This window comes from Gavialis gangeticus, unplaced genomic scaffold, assembly GCF_001723915.1.
Source record: "Gavialis gangeticus isolate Ggan-Ray unplaced genomic scaffold, GavGan_comp1, whole genome shotgun sequence".
Lineage (NCBI taxonomy): Eukaryota > Metazoa > Chordata > Crocodylia > Gavialidae > Gavialis > Gavialis gangeticus.
This window is the reverse complement of record NW_017728992.1, coordinates 108,616,568-108,639,079: the sequence shown is the minus strand read 5'-3', so window position 1 is coordinate 108,639,079 and position 22,512 is coordinate 108,616,568. Positions and strand designations below refer to the sequence as shown.

Sequence of the window (22,512 nt, the reverse complement as noted above, 5' to 3'; positions counted from 1 at the left end):
CGCCCCGGACGGGCTGGCGGGGCCGCCCAAGGAGCAGGCGCCGGCGGAGGAGCCGGGCACGCCGTCGTCGTCGCCCGAGGACAAGCTGCTGGCCAGCCCGCGGGCCATCAACAACCTGGTGCTGCAGGGCTGCTCGTCCATCGGGCTGCGCCTGGTGCTCGAGTACCTTTACACGGCCAACGTGACCCTGTCCCTGGACACCGTGGAGGAGGTGCTGTCGGTCAGCAAGATCCTGCACATCCCGCAGGTCACCAAGCTGTGTGTGCAGTTCCTCAACGACCAGATCTCGGTGCAGAACTACAAGCAGGTGTGCAAGATCGCCGCCCTGCACGGCCTGGAGGAGACCAAGAAGCTGGCCAACAAGTACCTGGTGGAGGACGTGCTGCTGCTCAACTTCGAGGAGATGCGCGCCCTGCTCGACTCGCTGCCGCCGCCCGTGGAGTCGGAGCTGGCGCTCTTCCAGATGTCCGTGCTCTGGCTGGAGCACGACCGCGAGACCCGCATGCAGTACGCGCCCGACCTCATGAAGCGCCTCCGCTTCGCCCTCATCCCGGCCCCGGAGCTGGTGGAGCGGGTCCAGTCGGTGGATTTCATGCGCACCGACCCCGTCTGCCAGAAGCTGCTGCTGGACGCCATGAACTACCACCTGATGCCCTTCAGGCAGCACTGCAGGCAGAGCCTGGCCAGCAGGTACGGGCTGGGCTGGGCTGGGCTGGGCTGGGGGGGCTGGGCTGGGGGGCAGGGGCAGGGGCAAGGCAGCCAGGAACTTCTCGGCAACAAACACCCTTGGAGCGTTTTCAGTGCCTCCCTGGCTGGCTGGGGTGAGCTGGGTGGGGATGGTCCTGCCTGTAGCGGGTAACCTCTGGAGGGCCCTGCCTTTCCTCTGAGTCTGAGCTCGGGCACAGGGGTAAGGGCAGCCCGGTGGGGGGGGAGTGCAGAGGGGAGAGCAGCTCTCTCCTCCACAACCGGGTTTGGGCAGGGAGGGACACACCGGTGGCAGGTACCAGGCGTAGACCCCACAGGCTCCTCACATAAGCCCCCAGAGCAATGACTGGTATACTGCACCCTCCAGCAGCAAGGGATGGACCTTCCTGGCCCACCAGCTTCCATCTGTGTGCTCTCTCCAGGTGGACTCACTGCCATGTATATGTGTGTGTATACGTATGTGTACTGTATACTTGTATAGACGATATATATGTATACATACAGTGCAGCGTACATACACACACACACACACACACACACACACAGTACATATCCATACACACACACACAAGTATGCAAGTCTACAGTGCAGTGTGTGTATATATATTTATATATATAAGTATGAAAAATATATACACACGCATATATATATATACACACACACACATATATACATACACACAGAGTACATATCCATATATAGATACACACACACATATGCAAGTAGACAAGTCTACAGTGCAGTGTGTATGTATATTTATATACACAAGTATACAAGTATGAAATATACACACACACACACACACACAGAGTCCAGTGTGCATATATATGTATACAAGTATATTATATATATAAATATATATACACTGTGCAGGTATATAGATACACAAGTATACAACACGTCTACTATGCACATATACACATACACTGCAGTGTACATACGTATATATAAACCAGTATATAAAACATATATATATATATACAGGGCAGTGCATATATCTTTATACAAGTATACAAGAAGTATGTGAGATATATACATGCACACTGCATTTTATATATATATATGTGTGTGTGTGTGAGTGTATATATCTGTGTGTATAAACACACACATAGACATATATATGTATATAATCATTTCCAGACATGTTTCTAGAGCCCTAGCTTGCTGTCTCTCTTTGTAAAATCAGGACCTATCATCTCTAGGAAAGGACTTTGGGTTACAAAGTGGTCAGTCTCTTCAAGGTAATCTCCTTTACTTAAGAATCAGACAAAGGAGGAAATCAGGGGTTGTACTGTTGCCTTCCTTCCAGTCCTGCCAAACATAAACACCTCCAAACTTTTTTGGTTCCCTCCCCTTCTCTCAGCTGAGTTATTGCCGAAGACAGCATTGGTCTAGTAACTGAGAGCAAAGCTCTTCTGTCTTTTCACACCTCTCTATTCATTTGTGGAATGTGGGCCACATTTGCTAGGAGAATGACTAGAGTAAAAGGTGAAGGAGGGCATTTTTCTACTGGATGCCCAAGTCAGTGGTGGATGCTTGGAGACACAGCCGAGTCGAATAGATATGATTGCTGTTCTCCAGAGCTGGGTAGTTTGATGTGTGCTCAGCTGTCCTAGTACAAAACGGTTTTTAGAGGTGCGTACCCAGCAAACAGGATTACCTGGTGCGGGAGGCAGTCATAATTTAGTATATGCCTGTTAAAATATAATGTGGGCAGAAGCTTGTAAGAGGTGAACTGCTCTGGTTTACTAGCATCAATTTTAAATCCTATTATGAGCTCCCTCGGCTGTTTGTATAGGGAGGCAGTATCTTGTCAGCTTCTCATCTTTCTATTGTGGAATCACCACAACTCCATAAGCCATCATACCTAATCTGTAATACTGAAGTGTAAATGTTAGATTTGACAGTGCATGTAAAAGTCCATGACTTGAAAACCTGTTGTAATTATTTATGATAGGCCATATTTTTTTCTGATTCTGTCTCTTTAAAACGGAGTTGGATCTTCAGTATAGTGCATTTTAAAGACATAACACATATACCAAAATATGGTTGATTGACTTTACAAAAAGAATTGCATTATTCACGTTTGTTCTAATATTATTAACATTCAAATACTATCCATATCGTGCATGAAAACTTACGACTTCATAATGTTTATATCTATGACATCTCAGTTATTTTCATGTTAATAAGGTAATGAATCCTGATGTCAAAGATTGACAATATGAGGTTGGTGTCAGGAGGTGATAGCACAGCATATAGTTTAATGAGTACTAAATTAGAAGGGTATTATTATGTTTTTATTTCATTTGGTTCGAAGAATGATGTGGTGAAAAGCAAATGTGGTGACACAACATTACAGAAATCAAAGCATGTTTGGAAGATTTCATTCTGCATTTTAACTATTATTAATATCAAATGGGGCTAATTAATAACATTAGGAAACACCAGGAAAGAATGTCATAATACTTCGTATTTTAGATAACATGATGTTTTAGTGCCAATGCCAAAGAATTTTTTAAAATCTGTATTTAATATGTAGCTAGATAATTTAACTTTAGAAATACTGTAAGTGCCTTTATTAGCTCTAGCTAGCTATCTATCTTTGGGGTTTATATACTACCCATCATCTTACTACCTAAGTGATTCCCACTGCTAAATACTTAAATAAAAATTAATACAGATATTCTGCTGCCTGTAGTATTTCTGAGGCCCTGCCAGGATTATATCTGGTAAATACGCTTAGATTTCAACAGTCAGGACAGTTGACTTTCAAAATGCAAAATCCACTACCTATTTTAGTCAAGATTCTGCACACCACCTGGGGCATGCTGGGGCTCGTGTCCTGGTGGATTGCTAAGATACCAGGCTGCTTGGTTCAGTGAAGATACCTTCCAGCTTCACTGGTCCATATCATTTGAAGGATATGTAGTGGTGTTCTGACCACTGAATGCTTACAAGTGTCATGGATGCTGTAAGAATCTGATACTCCTGCTGTTGGAAGCTGTCTTTTCCTATAAGCAGGGAAGTACACAAAAAGGACTGTACTTCACCTAGACTCAAATTAGATGCTAAATGCCAACTATTTAATTGCCTAAGAGAGACCATGAATATCATATGTTCATAATTTGTGATAGTTCAATATCTATGTCGATAATAATTTTAGAGGTCCTTATTAACTGTGATAGATCAAGTTTACATTGTCACCTTTTCACCTTTAATGTATGTTTAGTAACAGTGTTGTAACCAGCTTCTGCTGTTTTGTTTGGGGCGCCACCAGGAGTAGATATAAAATGTTTAAAACTTTCTTCTTGACAAAATACATAAAAACTGCCATGAAATGTTAAAATATTGAAATTACCAAAACAAACTGGAATTGAGAATTATTTTTGTGTATTTTTTTTTTACTTGTGCCTGGATTATAGTACTGTAATTATAGTGCTCTTGTGCCTTACTGATAGCAAGATCCCTACATCATTCATTCAAATTGTACTAATTTATAAATGTTTTTAAAAAACACAAAAGAAAAAATGACAGAAACAAACCCAAACCTATACACATAGCCACTAGCCAGACTTTTTTTGCTATCTTTTGTATACAGGTATGCTAAAGCTGTGAACTCTGATAGGTTAACATTCAATGAAAATGTTGTTTTTAAGAAAAAGTATGTCTGGAATAATGGAACTGGGAAAGAATATCAATAAGTTAGTGAACAGCAAAGTAAATGAATAGATGGATGGATAACACTGAATCCACATAGGAAGATTTTAAAAGTTGACTATTGGTTTCCTTAGAGCAATAATTAAATCAATAATTTGGAACTTCAAAACAAGTTCTATGAGAGGCTATTCATAAAGGATGCCTGGGTCTCTGAGGAGGAGATAAGTTGTTCCCTGTATACAACCCCCTTTTTTCTCACTGCAAAATAAATAGTACAGTTACATAGACATTTTCTTAGTACCTATAGAAGAAATCAGGGAGAACACACGTGTTTAGAACTCATCTGATAACTTTCTTACCTATCTAAATCAGCATGCTTCTCTCATGTACTACTTGAAAAGCACTTTGGAATTTGACCTTGTCACATTTCTTAAACAAATGAGTAAAATCAGGAAGCTTACACTATCATTGTTCTGCTCTGAAAAGTAACTATGTAAAAATGACACTTTCTTACTCAATAGACCTGTTCTTCGTATGAATTCTGAGTTATAGGTGCTCCATTTTCTGGCTAATCTGATTCTTTTCCTTTTGTCAGGACTGGGGAACTAGTATAGCTATTGGAAAAGGGATCTGGACTTATTCTGGCTTTTGCAGCACAGACAGACTTATTTATTAATCTCCAAAAGTAAAATCTGTATGGTAGATGATGCCAGAGCTAGAGTGAATCCAGCGTGACTTTCATGTTGAATTTTTTAGGAGTCTCTCTAAGTAAAAGAAAACAGATTTTCACTTCTAAACCAAGCAGATTCTGCCTGGATGCTGCTGAGAGACTACAGTGAAATCCACAATATGTTTGTTTTGCTAAGAACACCAACTAACCTGTACCCTTTTTTAGAAATTTTAAGAGTGACATTTTCCTTAAACACCATTGGATGCTGTGACTTTGGCGCCTGATCCTGTAAGGTTCTCAGCACTTAAATTTGAATACAGCAATGCATATAAGCACATGCTTAACTTCAAGTGTGTGAGTAGTATCGGTGATTCTGATCTCTGTTTTTCCAGTTTTGCTCTGTGGAACTTCTTTGACTTCAGTAGCCTTACACCTGATATAATTCCCTCTTTCAGGAAGGTACTTAGGCACCAGCCCAGTGGAACTCTTTCCATGCAGAAAGTCAAGAACATAGATCCTGGATCCACTGAAGTCAAAGGGAGTTGGGCACTGATCTTAGCGCTGGCAAATTCTGTCCTTCCATGCTTTCCCCCCTCCCCCCACTCCACGCAACACGCACGGTATCTTCCTGAAACAGACTTTTACTCTCACATGAGTGAGAACAGACTCAGATCTTTTTCTTTTTTTTTAATAAATGTGTTTCCACTATATGGAAAAGGATAGTATACACAGTGGGTGCATCTACATGTTCAGTAATGTACCGTGGTTACTGCACATTCAATTTAGTACCTGTAATAAATTTAGGTACTAACTGAATGCACAGTAACTGGCACTACTGTGCAGTAACACCGACATACAGTTTTTTGTGACTAATGCTCAGTAGACTAATTCGACCGTGCATTAGCACATTAGCACAGCTTTTGCCATGACGCATTAATGCACAGTCGAATTAGTCTACTGCACATTTAGTGTCTTGTGTAGACACACCTAGTGTTATACATGCAAAGAGGTCTGATCACACAAGAATCAATCCACAACTGCTGAAATTAGCAAAAAGTCTCTCATTGATTATAATGGGGAGTGTGCAGGCATGTTTTGCTACCTGTTCAAAGGGAAATTTACAAGTCTGCGTTGTCACTACATCCCTGCAATATGTGCCTATCTCTGTTCACAGTTTTCCTGTTGTTTTCATATTGTCTGTGATTATCAGAAGAAAGAATTGCATTCAGATAATGAACATCCCACTTGCAATGATTTCTTATTTTTATAGGACCTCAGTACAGCATTTCATTAATAAGAAGAAAGTACCTGTATACTTTGCTGCATGCATGAGCATTGTCGAGTAGAGAGTATCACTATCAGAGATGACTAAGCTATTCAAAATGATTTTGGTGGGATTATCTACATGCAGCAATCCTAATGGAGGATTGAGAGAAAACTGTAGAGAAGACATTACTAAAACTATAAGGTATATTATTGATGTTTTGCAGGAATTGGATTATCCTTCTGCAAAACATTGTGGTGGTCACTTACTCACAATTAATTATCTATACCTAGTTAATGTCATATTACTGTCAATTGCAAATGGCAGAAGAAGGTATAGGAGGGAGAGGCAGTTTATTAATGGCCAAACCCTGCAACGTGATCATTTCTACCTTACCTGCAACTCCTATTGAAATCAGTAGAATTTAGTAGTGGTCAGCTCTTGTCTTGAGTTGGATGCACAGTACTAAGTAGGAATCTCTATATCAGGAGAAAATGGAAATCCAAATGAGAAAGAGGGTGACACCATAAGAGCAGAAAGGGAATGAGATATCCTGCAAGAGGGGTACAGAGAGTGATAGAGAGTGAGGCCATAAATAATAGGGAGCAAAGAAGCATAGATGAAAGAGCAAGGGGATGGGAATACGCAGTAGTGAAATGATAACAGAGGAACAATAGAACACCAAGGAGGAAAACAGACAAACAGAGAAAAGGAAGGAACATTGGGAGTAAAAAGACTGAAGAAGGTAAAGGAGAAATCCTATTTCTGTAGAAACATCATCTTCTATCACAGATAGGTAGCTCAGCTTTTGCAAAAGCCATTTCATATGTCATATGTCTTAACAGGAAAAAATGGAAACAGAAAGTATGAAATTGAAGATCAAAAGAGGATGGCTGGGCCTCCCCAGTCATCTAGTAATTGTGTTTAACAAGGTCCTGCAGCATATCAGGGTCCAGTTCCTGTATTTTGTCCCGTCAGCTGCCAGATGTTTGAATTCTGGACTGTGGAATTTTAGCTTTCATTCCAGTCGTGATAGGATGTCACCCAGAGTATTCTGGGTGCTTAGTATTCACCTCCACTTCAACATGAATGACACTGATAAGACTTTGAAAGTAGAGCTACCCATTTCTCATCATCAGAAACATGGCAGCTGTTGATGTGAAAGGTGAATAGTGGGAAGTCCTTAGGGACCCTTCGTGGTTAGGAAAGACGTACATTTACTCTTATTTTATATTGCACCATTCAAGTTAAAAATGTAAAGGAGGCCATGACATTTTAAGGCATTGAAATAATTTTCACAGTGTATTTATTTATCTACAAATTTGCCACAAGATAATTACATTCCAGATATCTCTCTGTCTTAAAGGTATCAGTAGACCTCAACCAGATCTTAATTTTTGCAGCTTGTAGGAGTGGAGGGGGTTGCATTAAATTGCAGCTATATATGCTAGTCATCAGGCATCCAACAGCCCTTTTGTGGTCATAAAATAAGTAGTTAAATTTCAGACTAAAATGTATACCCACAATTCCTTGAAAGTGAGAAAATATGGGTATAGTTATTACAGCCAAAAAATGGAGACCCAGCTGAAAATCATGTCTTTAAAATCTTCAGTACTTATTAATCTTTACCTTGGCATCTGTCTTCACTGTGGTTCCAACCCAAGCCCATAGGCCTTTATGTGCCTGAATTAATATTTGTACATTGTATGTGGTACCCAAATTGCCCATACTTAATTTCACTGCAAATCCCTGATCCCTCTGCTGTGAGGGTAAGCACAGGCATGAGAGAAAAACAGGACTATTTGTGAAGTCGGGGGGAGGAGGGCCCACAGTTTGGCACAGCTCTGTCCAATCTCTTGTGTTGCCCCAAGATGGTTTGGACCTTCACGGGCCAAATTCAGCCTCTTTGTGGGCTGGGTCCAGCTCAGCAATGGCATAGCTGCGTGGATGATAGGGGCAACTGCCCTGGGTGCTGATTTCCGATTCAGGGGCAGGGTGTTAAAAAAACAGCTGCTGCCAGCAGCCACACATTTGCAATTGCAAACTAGAAGTCACCGCTGCCACTTTGCCCTAGATGCTAAGCTGTGCCCTACGCTGCTGCGGTCCAGCAGGACACAGGTTTCTGACCCCTGTACAAGAAGAAGAATTGAAGTTCAGACCACTGTGGGAAGGAACAGAGAGGCTTCAAAGAGACAAATATTTAAACAATAAGTTCCCTGAAAGACATATGTCTCCTGACGTGATGAAATACTTCAGAACTACAGTAATGAAATCCAATTTCTAAACGCAGATATGATGCCTGCAAGAAATAACACATCAGGAATGTTTCTGATGATCCCTCTTGTACAGCAAAATGTAGACAAATATAGAATATAGATATTCTAGTTTTACAAATCTTTCTGAACCTCTGATTAATCCGTCTTCTAAAAGGAGAGCTTCATCATCACGTTCTTTGACTATTATTCTGGAAGGTTAATAAAATAAATTAGGAGAAAAGAAGGTGATGAAGGAAATACAGTCACATTGAGAGTAAAACCCCCTGGAAGTGGTAATTAGGGAAGGAATCTCTCTACAGAAATATTCTCTAAATATTCCATTTGGGAGGAGATGATGGCTGTTCTCTCCTTTACCACATGGACCAGGCCATGTCTCATGAGTGTGAACCTTGTAGATCCTCAGAAGACCTGAGCCATGCCCAAAAAGGTCCTACACCTACAGTGGTCTGTTCCTCATTAAGACTATTTTAATAGGACTGCTCTACCAGGGACTTGCCTGGTCACAATTTTCCTTAAGAGGAATACTCATCAGAGAAGTAATTTCATGGAATAATTGAGACCCACAAAGCATGTCTTTCATATATTAGTACCATGTAGTCAGAGGAAGGATGATGCATAGGTTCCTCAGACTCATATCCTCTTGGTGCTGTCCTATCTACTTTCTTCTTCCCTTTCATGATCAAGCATCCTCCTCCCTTGGAGACCATAGGTAAAGGATTCTGAATGAAAGAGTCTTATGCAGATGATGTCTTCTTCCTGTGAATCTTAAGGGTATTACCTGGCTTTGAGCTCTCAGAGAAGTATCTCAGGGGTGGAATGACAACTGTAAGATCTGTATCTGTAATTACAGACCAGTAAATGAAACAGGTGTCTCAGTGGAATTATTTGACTTCATATTCAAGGGAGATATAAGCAACATGGATGTTTGGGAGAAAAACATAAAAAGAGAAAATGAAATCAGCAAGTGTATTTTTTTCAAGGAAAAGGGTCTGCGTTCTGTAAAAAAGCACATTTTGATAAAAATAATCTCACTGTTTGACAGATCCAATACACATTAGAAAAGGCAGGACTCTTTTCTGTTCCCAGAATAAATACAGTTTCATCCCAGTAAAGATCTTGATTATTCTTGGAGACTGAGACATCATTCTAAAAAACCAAAGGTAGCATACATACAGATATTTGGGGAGGTTACCAGGAGGTTAGATTGCATTAAAAATGGCGATAGATGCATAGATTGTTAGGGGCTGGAAGGGACCTTGCAGATCATCAGGTCCAGCCCTCCCGCTCTAGGCAGAAAGACAACTGGGGTTAGGTGACCCCAGCAAGGTGACTGTCATCTGATTTAACTTAGTTTATCCAGGTGTGGACTTTACACTTAGATCTCTAGTTAGTTCAATCTAAGTGAGAACTATACAGGAGTTCAGGAAAGTTAGATCAGTCTAAAAATGGACGACCTGATCTAAGTTAACTGTATGTTGGTGGTAGTTTAAGTTAGAGCAGGTTTGGCAAGACCAATCTAATTGAACTTCTGTACAGTTCCCAGTCACCAAGGTTGTGCTTTTCCTATTCCGTGTATAGCATCGGGCTATTTTTAGCCCCCCTGGCCCCTCCCCCCTGCAGACCAACCAGTGCTCTTCCCCACTGAGCCTGTCAAACTCCCCATCCCACAAGCTGCTCCTGGTGCTGGGAGCCAATGGAAGTAAGTTGGGATTGGGGGCGGGGTGGGCAGGATTGGGGGTATTGGTTTGCTGTGGGGGAGGTTGGTCCAGGGGTTAAAAATAGGGGGGGAGAGAACCCCCCCACCCCACTGCAGACCCTTCTTGTCCTCTGATTCCTTCAACACGCTTCACAGACCCTGCTGGCCCCCCTGATCTCCCCTGTGCAGACCTTGCTTGCCCCCAATACTCCCAAGCCGCCTTGCTAGCCCCCCACCCATCCCAATTTTCTTTAGATCAAGTGGCCATTTTTAAGTCAATCTAACCCTTCCCTAACCTCCCTGAATGTTTGTACAATATCCGTAGATGTTAATAGGAACTCTCGAAAGAGATTTAGGGTTGGGCTCCCACGTTCTGTTAACATCACTTCTCATAATTGCTTCTGCTCAACCAGCTCTTGATTGGTGTAACAGTGTAACAAACTATGATACACTGAAATTTTAAATGAGATAAAGTTGGAATCAGTCCTCAAAAATATTTCTTGGTATTGTTTTCCATAGCTACAATATTTGCTGCTTCTCTGAAATTGTCCTTGAGAACCATGGTACTTAGAATAGTTGTTAGTAGATATCTCTTGTTATGTCCTTGGAAGGCAAATAACCAACTTTGAAAAAAGTTTATCGGCTGCCAAGTTTGAAAGAAGTAAACTGTTCGTGGAGAAGCTGGGAAAATAGAAGCTGAAGGAGCTTTAAAAAAACAGTAAACAAACAAATTTATTTTTGCCTTCAGGAAATCAAAGGAAGAAAAGATGCCCAATATTGGCAAAAGGATAGCTTTTTAGAGAACCTGTGGGCCTAACAAATATGGGTCCAGCTGGAGCAGCGTGAGGTTTGTCAGGGCATAGGCACTCCATCTGAATGGATTGTGCTAGGTAATGGGTTTAGCTGAGTGGAAGCCAAGATCAAGCCAAGGTTGTGGTGAGATTGTGGTCAGGGCAAGCATCTGGTTCAGGGTGGGAGGTCCAAGACAAGAATAGGATTGATCAGAAACAGTCAGAAGGATAAGAGCATGGTTCACAAGCCAGAGGTTCACAGCCTGCACCTGTCTGGTCTGAGTTTATATAGGCCAGTGTTGGTTGGGCCCTCTTTCTGAGGAATAACTCAGTTTGATTCTCTGATTTATTCCATCTGGGGTTTGGGACTGGCTGTGCCTCCCCTGGGCCTCTGTTCATTAAAGGTAGATCTAGTCCCAGACCCCATCTGGAAGTGTCAGGCAATTGAGCTGAGTCATCCCTCAGGAAGTGGGCTCTGCCTGCACTGTCTTTTATAAGCTTAGAGCAGGAAGTAGCAAATTGTCTAGGAAGCCAGTTTCCCTGCTGTGCCCTGGGCAGGCTTGAAACTCCAACCCTAACCCTGATTCTGGTACGTAAGTGTGGCTTGTGATCTCTGGCTCTGAATTCCTGGCTTATGACCTTGCAATAGAGGTGACCCACCCTGACCACCCACACTCCACTCTATTAAATTGGGACACAGGAAGAAACTTTAGAATGATTTCAGGATGCAGCAGAAACAAGTTTAGTCAATAGAGGCCTTGGAGAAAACCAACAAGTTCTCATTTCTTTAGTCCAGCATCCTAATGAAAATGAGTCACAGCTGGGGAGAAGGGAGAAATAGAGTACACCCTGTAAGCCACAGATTTCTACACTTTAATCAAGCAAATGGACATATCAACAGAACACTTTCCATAGACCTGCCCCTCCACAAAAAATAGAAGAAAACCACATATTTGGTAACACTGAAATATTTTGCAACTCATTTTAGTTGTACCAAATTGTGTTGAGAAAACAGGAACATTTTTGGAAAATTGAAAAATTATGTTGTCTCCTTTAATTTTTTTTAAAAAGTCTTAAAAGACTCAAAATCTAAATGAGTGTTTGAGACTTTACAAAGTTGCCCGCAAACTGCAAAATCAGTTATTTGCACAGCTGTCCTAACGAGACTGTGATACAGAGAGTCCCTAGCAAAAATGTCAGTAAAAGTTCCTTCCACTGAGATCATATGAAACCCCTTAAGTATTCACAGACCTGTTAACAGACATAGTGCAGAGCTCAGGTCCCAGTGAATTTATATATACCTGTACTTGGATGACCTACTTGTGTGGATATAATCATTAGAGCAAATACAGGAAGCAATGAACTCTGCAGTATCAGCACTACAAGAGCATGGATTCATAATAAACTTCCATAAAAAGAAGTTGGTTTCAACATAGTCATTGACACAAGATGAGAGATGCCTTTGATCGAGGAAAGATTCAAGAAGATAAGCTTGGCTGGCTATCCACGATGTCACACAGACAAAGAAAGCATCTATTAGAGCCTGTCTCAAGCTGCAAGGAACAATGGTTTCATGTACTGATATAGCAACCTTGGCAAGATTCCATCTGAGAGAGCTACAGAGAATCTTTCTGAGGAACTGGTACCAATCTCCTGTCAACATGAAGAATAAGCTGGTAATGCAGGGAGACAATGATGAAAAGGACATTACTGCATGTTCCTCCCAAAGAAATTGTGATAATGGATGCCAGACTTCCAGAATAGCAGCCCATGCTTAAAACATCCAACAACATAGGGAATCTAATCCCCAGAGAAGAAGATATTCACATTAAATGTCCTCAGATTAAGAACAGAGAAGTCTGCTATCTTAACTTATCAGGACTGACTTAGAGATCATCATGTGTTAATAACAACATGAAACCTGACTGTGATTGTATTAGTAAAAAAAGGTCAGGTACTCAGAGCTGCAGGTCACATCAGGAATCATTACTCTTAATAGACTGAGTAGATATTCACCTGGCAACTAATATGGGAAATGAGTATAAAAGGGAACTCTCACAAAAAGCATCCTGTCTCAGCAGGCAACCCCATCAATAGGAAAGTGGCACTTCAATCAAGAAATTTTCAATCAGATTTTTCATTGATTCAGTCAACCTCACACCAGACTTCTGCATCTAAAATAAATTATAAGACAAGGAAAGGAAATGCACTAGCAATGAGCAATGACTATCTTTTCTCTGATTTATTAAGTGCCTATCTGTTGTTTAGTACACTGGACAAAAATTAAAATATTTTAATAGCTCAAGGAGATTGCAAACTGACATCAGTTCCCATGATAAGTCACTCCCACAATTTGCTATTTTTAATTTCCTCCAACATCTACCCAGCTTCATAACCCACTTCCTGTTTCAGTTCCCCAACTCCTCCAGTAATCTCCAGGTCATTCCTCCAATCATTCCATCTTTTGTTGAGGAAATAACCAGGAGTGTGCCAATGTGGGCTTAAGCAGATGTTGCTATAAACTGTAATATACTATATATCTTTCTCAGAGACCTCCACTAAGCAGGAATATAGAGAGAATGAAGTTTGAAAGAATATCTGTGCCAAGCAGACTGATTCCCAAGCACAATAATACAAGTAGAATCTTTTTTCCTCTGCTCATAGATGTGTCCTTTTAGAGAAAGGAATGTATTAAAAAACTAACAAAATTATGTCTAGGCCACTGTTGTGAAGGGAGCCTACATTTATCCTTGCACGCATGCAGGACATGTGCAAGGACTTGGCTAAAATTCAGGTATTGGTGTTTAAAGCAGAACTTGGACTCCCAAGGATAAAAAATACTCTTGATTTCTCAGAGTTCAGACAGGAGGGCTTGTTCTTAAATACTGCTTTAAGTAATCCACAAGCCTAGATCCTTCCTTGGTCAGTTGGGTAGTCAGATAAAAGAGTTTAGAGGTATACACATCCACAAGTGGCAGTAGCATAACTGGCCAGTGGTGACCAGGGCAATACATCCAGGTGACGTCCTTGGGAAGGGTGCAAAAGCAGTCATTTCCAGCTCACTTTACTAGCCGCAGCATCACATTGGAGGCTCATGTTCATCTTGTGGTCTATCATGGCCCCCAAGTCCCTTTCATCTGTAGTGCTAACTACAGATGTTTTGTCTCAGACCAACATGGCTACCAAGTACACCCCTAAATTAATGAAAGCATTTAATCTAATAAAACCTCTCAAAAGTTCTGTCCAAACTGAAACTTGAATTGGGTCTTCAGAACCTTTACTTAACCTGAAAATGAAACTCTGTATTCTGTTTCGTTCTGTTTGTTAAATTTGTTCTTAGTCATAGTTACCTGTGAAACGAGTGTCAACATAAGGATGTTAGCTTTGAAAAAATCTATATAGTACCTTTTGTTGGATTAAAGGTAGTTCTTAAATTACTCTCACCTTTTATGTTTAAAATTAGTTTTTCATTCCACCAGTTGTTAGAAATTATCTTTTTGAATGTATATGCTATAATGGCCTGCAGAGTCCTACTTCAAGCATTTCTGTGACCTTGGTAGAATTTAAGTATGTACATAGAGTTAGTCAGAGGCTTAAATGTTTTGCTGAATTGGGGCTAGACTTTTTAGCTACTAATTTATGTTTTTTGATTTAATACAACCACCAAGACTGATGATGCATAAAATGCAGTATGCTGTCATACTTTTAACACTATATTCAGAACTTTTAGAGTTTTTAGACTGACATTTTCTTGGTTCTCCAGTTTGTTCTCTCAATTTCAGTTTGGATTATGGCATTTTGCTGTATGGAAACTTTCAAATGGATGTAAACCTGGAATAGGTTGAGCTTTTCTCTCTTCTTCAGTAGAGCCAATTCTGAACTTTTACCACTAACTATAGGGATGAGGAAAGCCAGGTAGTGCCAGGCTGATGGATGTGTTAATCAGAAAATGTAAATCAGCAAGAACAACTTTAACATTAAGATGCCATGGTGGCAGAATTTCTGGGTGTCCAGATTGCTGGACTCTGTTCCTGTGTCTTCTATTAACTCAGTGCATGATGAGCAAATCACTTATACTGAAATCAAACTGAATTCTTAAAGTTGGCTTAGATTCCTAAATCCCTGGCCTGATTCTCAAAGATGCTGAAGACTCACAACTTCCTATGAAGTTAGTAGGATTTGATGGTATTCAGCAGTGCTGTTCAACTTCTGACCCGCAGGCTGAGTCCAGTGTAGTCCAGTGTAAGGCCCTGGTTATCCAACCCACAGAGCTCCTTACAGGTCCAGAAATTTGGCACCAAGGTAGCAGTGGCAGTGTTAATTGCTGCAGCTCTGGAAGTGGCTCTGGAAGATGTGCCACCACTACCCCACTGCCAAATTTCCAGGCCCTTGGGAAGCTCTGCAGGCCAGATGACATGGACTTGTGTTGCAAATCATGCCAGTCTGCTCCACAGCTGCATCTGGTATGTGAGGCCGGGTCAGCGTTAATCTGATCCCACACACCAGCCCCATGCTGGGTTTAGCCCATGGACTGACTCTGCCCACAGGATCTGGCCTTGTGCCATTGATGAGGCCCTCAGGCAGAAGTTTGAGCACCACTCTGCTTAAATATGTAGGTTCATGTTCCTGACTTGAAGTCTGAACATTTTGACCTTGAATAACTTTACCTCAGTCTATATACCTGTAAATAGACAAAATAAAACCCACTTTCCACATAGTGCTCTGAGACTTGAAGTTTAGTGTTTTAGGTATCTACGGATATAAGTTGTATAAATGCAGACTATTAATAACGACAGGAATTACCTATGTACATCAGGGAAGACTAGGTTTCTTAGAGACCGGTCTTAAAAAGCATTATAGGAAAAAAGATGCAGTATACCTGAGCTCTGACTGCTTTTCCAATAAGCTTTTACTACTCCAGTATACATGCTGTACAGTTTGGAGCTTCATAGTATTAACTGAACATGAGATTAAATAAGGCATATTAATATGAATGTGATTCATGGTCTTATCACTGTGTCATATACTGTGCTACGAAATACGGAATATAAAAGTCAAGTATTTTACATGGTAATATAAGATCACCAAACATGCAACAGTATAGTAAGGGGAAAAAATCTAAAGACCAGGAAATAAATCATATTTTAAACAGAAAAATATACAGTGGTGTGGAATGGTTCTGAATGCAAATCAGATACACACAACATATTTTAGACAAAAACACATATAATTAATTAGATAAGAACTGCAAATGCTTTCCCTAGAAAAGATTATGGTTGCTGAGTTCACATTAAACTTTTATAAAAACAGAACAAAACCCCCAAAATCTCTTACATATAATTACCCCACTGACTAAAATAGCTTTTAGTTTTCTTTTAAATCTGTCTCACTCCCTTATCAAAATACTGCACGTTTACAAATTGGGTTGTATTTTAATACTATTAAGGGTGGATTGCATGCAGCTAATGTCTAGAAATTCCAAGTTAAGCCTCACATTTCGTTCTGTACCTTAAATACTGAGCCATGTTTGTTCATTGGTTTCTCACAGTGTTGTAAGGTTAGAAGGGAATATCAGAGATGAAAGTTGAAAATTGAACTAAGCTTTTATCAACTAAACCTTACAAAGACATTCAACATTTTACAAGTAGAGTTGACTGTGATGTGACATGCAACACAAAAATATTGTAATAAACAATTTATTTTCTATTGCTAAGGATGACCATGCACAACTGACTTAGGGCTCCCCTTTGGTTTGCCACTTGTTACACGTGCAGTGATCCCTAACTCATACAAAAATAGTTTATTATATACCCAAGTTGCATAGTTTCAGTCTGCTGTCCTCTCATTAAAAGGCTTTACTTGAAGAGACTTAACATCTCAGGGAATATACAATGTATATGAAAGCTTTCACAGCTAGGTCATAGTTTGAATCCAGTCCATGCTGGCAAGGATCATGAGCCTATCTCTGATCTCACAAGCAGATATGGTGTAGCAAGAAGGTAAAAGCCATTATTTGACCGTAAGTAGTAGTTTCAGTCTATGGGCCAAAGGCTGCATTGTCAGAAGGACTGACTGATTGCAGGTGCTCCCTCCAAATGAGGGTTGAAGCACATTAATAAGACAGCGTGGGAAAATATTACACTGTCACTGCCCATGATGTGTAAGTTCTGTACATAAAGTGAGGGCTTCCATTTCCTGTGCTGTCAATTCAGTCCCTTACATAAGCCCTAAATTCATTTAAAAATAAGTAAGGTCATTTGTTACAGCATTCCCTCTCCATCTTTTTGACAGATGTTGTCTTGTTTCCCGGATATCTTGATCTGTAGTTGTATCCTGTGTTACATCATCTAACAATACTATTCGAAAGGGTTTGATTTCTATGCTTAATATGGCTGGAATCTCCCATTGTATGTTGTTTCTCTGATTAAGTTAATTTGAGATGGCACATATCTAAAGGCAATCAATACTAAAAGAAATCAAAACTAGACTTGAGTTTATTTTGCACAACTCTTTAAAAGGGGGTGCAATACTAATATAAATGTAAATTAGTCTGTCAGCCAGACACACTTTCTAGATAATAAGATAAGCTATATTTAAAAGAAACAGTGTGTGGACCTGAGTGATAAAGCTCCCTCTACTGGAGTGTATTACTAATAATAAGAGTTTCTATGAAGCGATTTTACCCTGCTGTTGAAAATTCAGTGATGATGAAACTTGATTAATGGTTTTCTATAGCTTTCTTAACCCAAAATGTCCTTTAACAATATATAAATTAGCTCTAATAATGCTATTCTGATCAGCAAAATTATGGTATCTGGCAAGAATGTAGTACCTCAAACATACAGTCTCCCTGTGGGTATTAAGTGCGTATTTTTAAATGCAACGTCACCATGACATTTCAAATGAATTCTTTTATCATGATTCTTTATTGCCATTTTATCACTCTCAGGCTTAGTGTAACTGATAGAGGTTCAATTATATGTAAAGTGACTATTAAAGCATCAGGACTCATCTGGGGGTCTGGACCTCCCCTCCTCACTTCACTTACAATTGTGCTAAATCCATTAAAGTTGCAAAGAAATGTACATTCATCAGGTATAGTGTTGGAGGCCAGGGTGCATATAACTGCTTTTACTGCATATGAGACATTGCAGTCCTGTTCTTAAGAACTGCCAGGCAGATTGGGAATCACGGTCACGGTTAATAGCAGCGAATTGCCAGCTCTTGATGGGTGGGTAGTCACTCCTTTCAGTGGTTGCCCCCTGGGGGAGAAGGTAGAAAAACAGAGGGAGGGAATTAGAGTGACTTTGCACAGTTGAGCAGGTTCATGCCGCTGGATCAGTGGCAAGCATTGGCAGGGCTCCACTCTGGGGAGGCTCACAACAACATCACAGTCTCATTTTTACCAATTGGTGTTGCTATAGCCAGTGGTGCACAGGGGGAGAGCAAAGAGAAGGGGGGCTGTGGGGGAACGGGAAAGCAGGAGTCTGGACTAAATTAAACAAACAAAAAAGTACTTGTAAGTGGCGTTTAACCCATAACCATTTGCCTGGTGCTACTAATTGTACTAAACTCTATATTTGAAGTTCCGAATGTGATTAAAGAGTTGGCTCACAAACTCTCTGCATAACCTTAATTTTTTCAAGGTTCTTTGAGTGTAGAATGGCTTATAATAATGATTTTGACTAATACGATTTTTGACATGCAACTTTAATGCTTAACCTTAGTACAACTCCAGAGCATTTCATGTGTATTCAGCTGTAAAGAGTGATGATTTAAAGGGATAATGTAAGAAAAAGGTCATTTTAGAATGAACCTCTAACAAATTGCATAAAGGAAGCTTATTATTCCATGAGTAGAGGAATATGCAGCTTTTCTGATCATTTTTCTGCTTGGTTCAAAAATTTGTTGAGACATGATTGGGGAAAGAAATACCAAAAAATACAATAGAAAACTGCAAGCAGTGAACATTCTTTTTTGATGGTTATGATTTTGTTGCCACTAAAAATACTCTACAGTAATGTGGTTGTTCATCTTTTTTCTTGTTTTGGGTGAAGAATTCGCTCCAATAAGAAAATGCTGTTATTGGTTGGAGGATTGCCTCCCGGACCTGACCGGCTACCCAGCAATTTGGTTCAGTATTATGATGATGAAAAGAAGACGTGGAAAATACTGACAAGTAAGTGGTTTATTTTTTGTACAGTTGTCTTCATGAATTTAAAAACATGGTTAATCAAATTAGACACTTTATTGATTTGTTTCCCTTCAGAGATTTGTTTATGTATCACAAGGGGCTTCACAATGGAGCAATAAATTGAGATTGCAAAAGATGCAAATTTTGTAATGGAATAGGCTTAAATTAAATCTGGCTTAAAATCATTCCAGTAAGTTTTCCAAGTAAACTTGCTAAGCTTTCATACTAGAACAAACATACATACATATTTTATATAATTATATACAGTATTACATATAAATATAATCTGATTTAAGAAAAAAACTGAACTTGGAGACAGTGTCTCAGATTTTGGCTAGCCCTGGCTTTTAAAGCATTCTTTGCACTCTGTTTTATACTTTTATTTTTGTGTTTGACCTATATCTTTTGAACACAGCTGTTAAAGGTGGTCTTCTCCACACTCTTTTGTATCTATTTCTGACAACGGTATTAGAGGTATATATCACCTACAGTAAACAATGCTTAGAGGCTTTTGTCCAGGATTCTTTCCTTCCAGCCCCCTTTCTTAAAGACTGATTGTGTTTTACAGCAAGCATTTTGCCTTGAGCATTGAGATTTGGAACTTATTGTTATATTGGTTACAATTCCCAATCTAACTTGGTCATGGAATCAAATCATAGTTTCTTGAGTGCAGCAGGCTGTGTGTGCACTAGTCCCCTTGTGGCTAAACTGACTGCATTGGTCAATAAAACTAAATTTTAACTGTCAAAATTGCCCAAGGCAGTATAGATAAAATAATAAATGAACAATTTTGATCCATAAATCAAAGCCATACTTCTAAAACTGGGCAACAGGAGAAACTTGAGTTTTCTAACAGACATGCATATTTCCCACTTACAGTGTTCTATCCTTTTTTTTTCCTCTTATCCAAAGCCCTTTAAAAATTTCAGCCAGGATAATATTATTTTCATAGAACAAAGCAAAAGTAAAGACAGACCAGTGCGATGCAGTGCTTGAAATAGTGTATCTGCAAGTTGGCTGTGAAAATCTTAACTGGTAATATCCAAGAACTGCAACATGAAGACTCCCTAGGTACCAATACACTGGATTAGTATTAGATGATGTTGTGTAAGAATGGGAATATTAAGAAGAAGATATGCCTTATAGATCAGAAAAGTTTACAGTAACCTCACTATTCTAGTAGACATGTCACTAATAACATTCCAACCATCAAAATGTATGATGATATCCGCCTTTCTTATGGCAGGTTACTTTTAAGAAAAATCTATAAGATAATAATAGTGCAAAAAAGAACGGTGTTTTCAAACAAAGCATCAATGTCTTTTTTGGATGTTGGTTTATATAACACAGTACCTCATAGTGAGGCATGAGTGGATGACAGCTCTCTGTAAAGTAGGGGGTGCCTGACACAAATTCTTAGCCCACAGCTGAATTAAAGATATTACTTTATTTCCAATTGACTATTTGAGGGATTCAGACAGTGTCTTGAAAGTATTTATACCTGAAGATACCTTTTAACAGGAATGAAATTTATTTGACTCCTGAATTTTGAAATAGTATTGTCCCATAATTTAGGGGACAGTTGAACCCATAATAACACTCTATGAAAGGTCTGGTTAGGAATGTTGTAGATATTCTCAGTTCATTAAGCAGAACGTGTACCTCATTTAGTTGAAATAGCTGATTTTGAATTTGAATTTGAGTCACACTGAGGATGTGTTTTCCCAGGGTCTTTTTTTTTTTCCTAAGTACATTCTGAAAAACTTTTTAGTGAATATTTTTGTGTAACTCAAAATAATGCGTGTTCATCCCCTCTCACCCTTTTGCAAACAATTAACTAAAACCATTCTTTTCACATGGGTTATTGTGTTTTATGTACTCTGTCTGATCTGCAAAGGATGTCTCTGTTATAGTCCCAAGTATAGTGTTTGGCTCAAGTTCTTGAATCTTAGGCTTTCAGTCTCTAGAGGTCCCTGGATCAATCCCAGTGTTGGCTAAGATGGTGGCTGTCATATATATGCATATTAGGGCTGTGCGAAGCTTCAGTCTCTGATTTGATTCAGCGGAGATTCGGCCTGATTCGGTGGCCGAATCTCTGAATCCGAATCGAATCAGGGGACCCTTTAATCTCTCGGAATCAAATCGGAACCCTTTGAATCGATTCAGAAAGATTTGGAGATTCAGACATAGACACAGCTTTAAATGTTTTTTCTACATACCCCAAGGTAGCAGGCAGCTAGTGAATGCTGCGATGCTGGGAAGATGGAGTGTTCCACAGGAGTGCGGGGGGCTCCCCAGCTTGCTCAGCAGCAGACCTGTAAGGGGGTAGAAGCACTTCTAGTCCACTTCCGGGTCCACAGGGACTGCGTGGCCCCCCCCCCCCACATTGTCTGGCTCAGTGACTGGTGCCTCCTGGGTCTGGGGGGGGCACCCAGAGTCTCCCTGTGGCCGATCACCAAGCCAAGGGGAAGCAGGGGCCTCCCTGTGTGCTCCCTGGCAGACCTAGAGGTGGACCAGAAGTACTTGCGGTCCACTTCCGGGTTTGCCACTGAGCACACGGGGGACCCCCCCCCCCGTGCTCCTGTGGGACGCTCAATCCATGCCACCATTGCAGCATTCGCAAGCCATACATGGTACCTTGAGGTATATAGAAAAAACATTTAACGCTGTCTGTGGCCAAATTGCTTGATTCTCTGAATCAGCATTGAACCTTCAGATTTGGATTCGGCTGAATTGAATCAGGGACAGTGATCCGAATCAGCAAATTGGATCACTGTCCCCAATTCAGGCCAAATCCAAATAAAAAACAGCCCATTTCTCACACCCCTAATGCATATCCCTGCTGAGACATGCTAAATAGTGTTCTTACACAAACAGAGGTGTTTACTCTTACACAAAAAGGAGCCATATTGACTCAGACTATTGCATTAGGAACACAGAGAAAAATATCAATATTTGCACAGTGGAAAGGTCAAATGTAAAAGGGACAGCTTTGTAGAAAGTATTGCAAAAACCTTCCAAATCATAGATGTTAACAGTAATTTAAAATCCACATTAAAAGAGTTGAAATAGCCTTTAAACTGTTTAAAAATTCTGTTCTCTCTCCTCGTCATTTTCTAGCTCATTATAAAGCAGCATTTTGCAACCTGTGGGTCGTGACCCAAAAGTGGGTCACCAGAATATATGAAAGGATAATGAACAAATTTTAGAATTGGATAAACAAACTTTAAAAGCAGATTCTCCTTGAAAGGAGAA

At 40.2% G+C, this 22,512-nt stretch overlaps 1 protein-coding gene and 1 long non-coding RNA gene across 2 annotated transcripts in view; one reads left to right on the top strand and one right to left on the bottom strand.

Annotated features, from left to right (window-relative positions):
* Nucleotides 1-4: 4 nt before the first annotated feature.
* Nucleotides 5-22,512, top strand: part of KLHL14 (kelch like family member 14) — a gene marked incomplete at its 5' end in the record, with an annotated part of 109,509 nt that continues 87,001 nt past the window's right edge. The window contains 2 exons of the mRNA XM_019518943.1: nt 5-690; nt 19,121-19,242. Coding sequence (XP_019374488.1) covers nt 5-690; nt 19,121-19,242 — 808 coding nt within the window. The remainder of the gene's footprint in view (nt 691-19,120; nt 19,243-22,512) is intronic.
* LOC109304296 lies at nt 8,695-18,321 on the bottom strand. The gene is made up of 3 exons (XR_002099341.1): nt 18,112-18,321; nt 9,167-9,340; nt 8,695-8,764 (listed from the first exon to the last, which is right to left on the bottom strand). It is a non-coding gene; the product is annotated as an uncharacterized LOC109304296 (long non-coding RNA).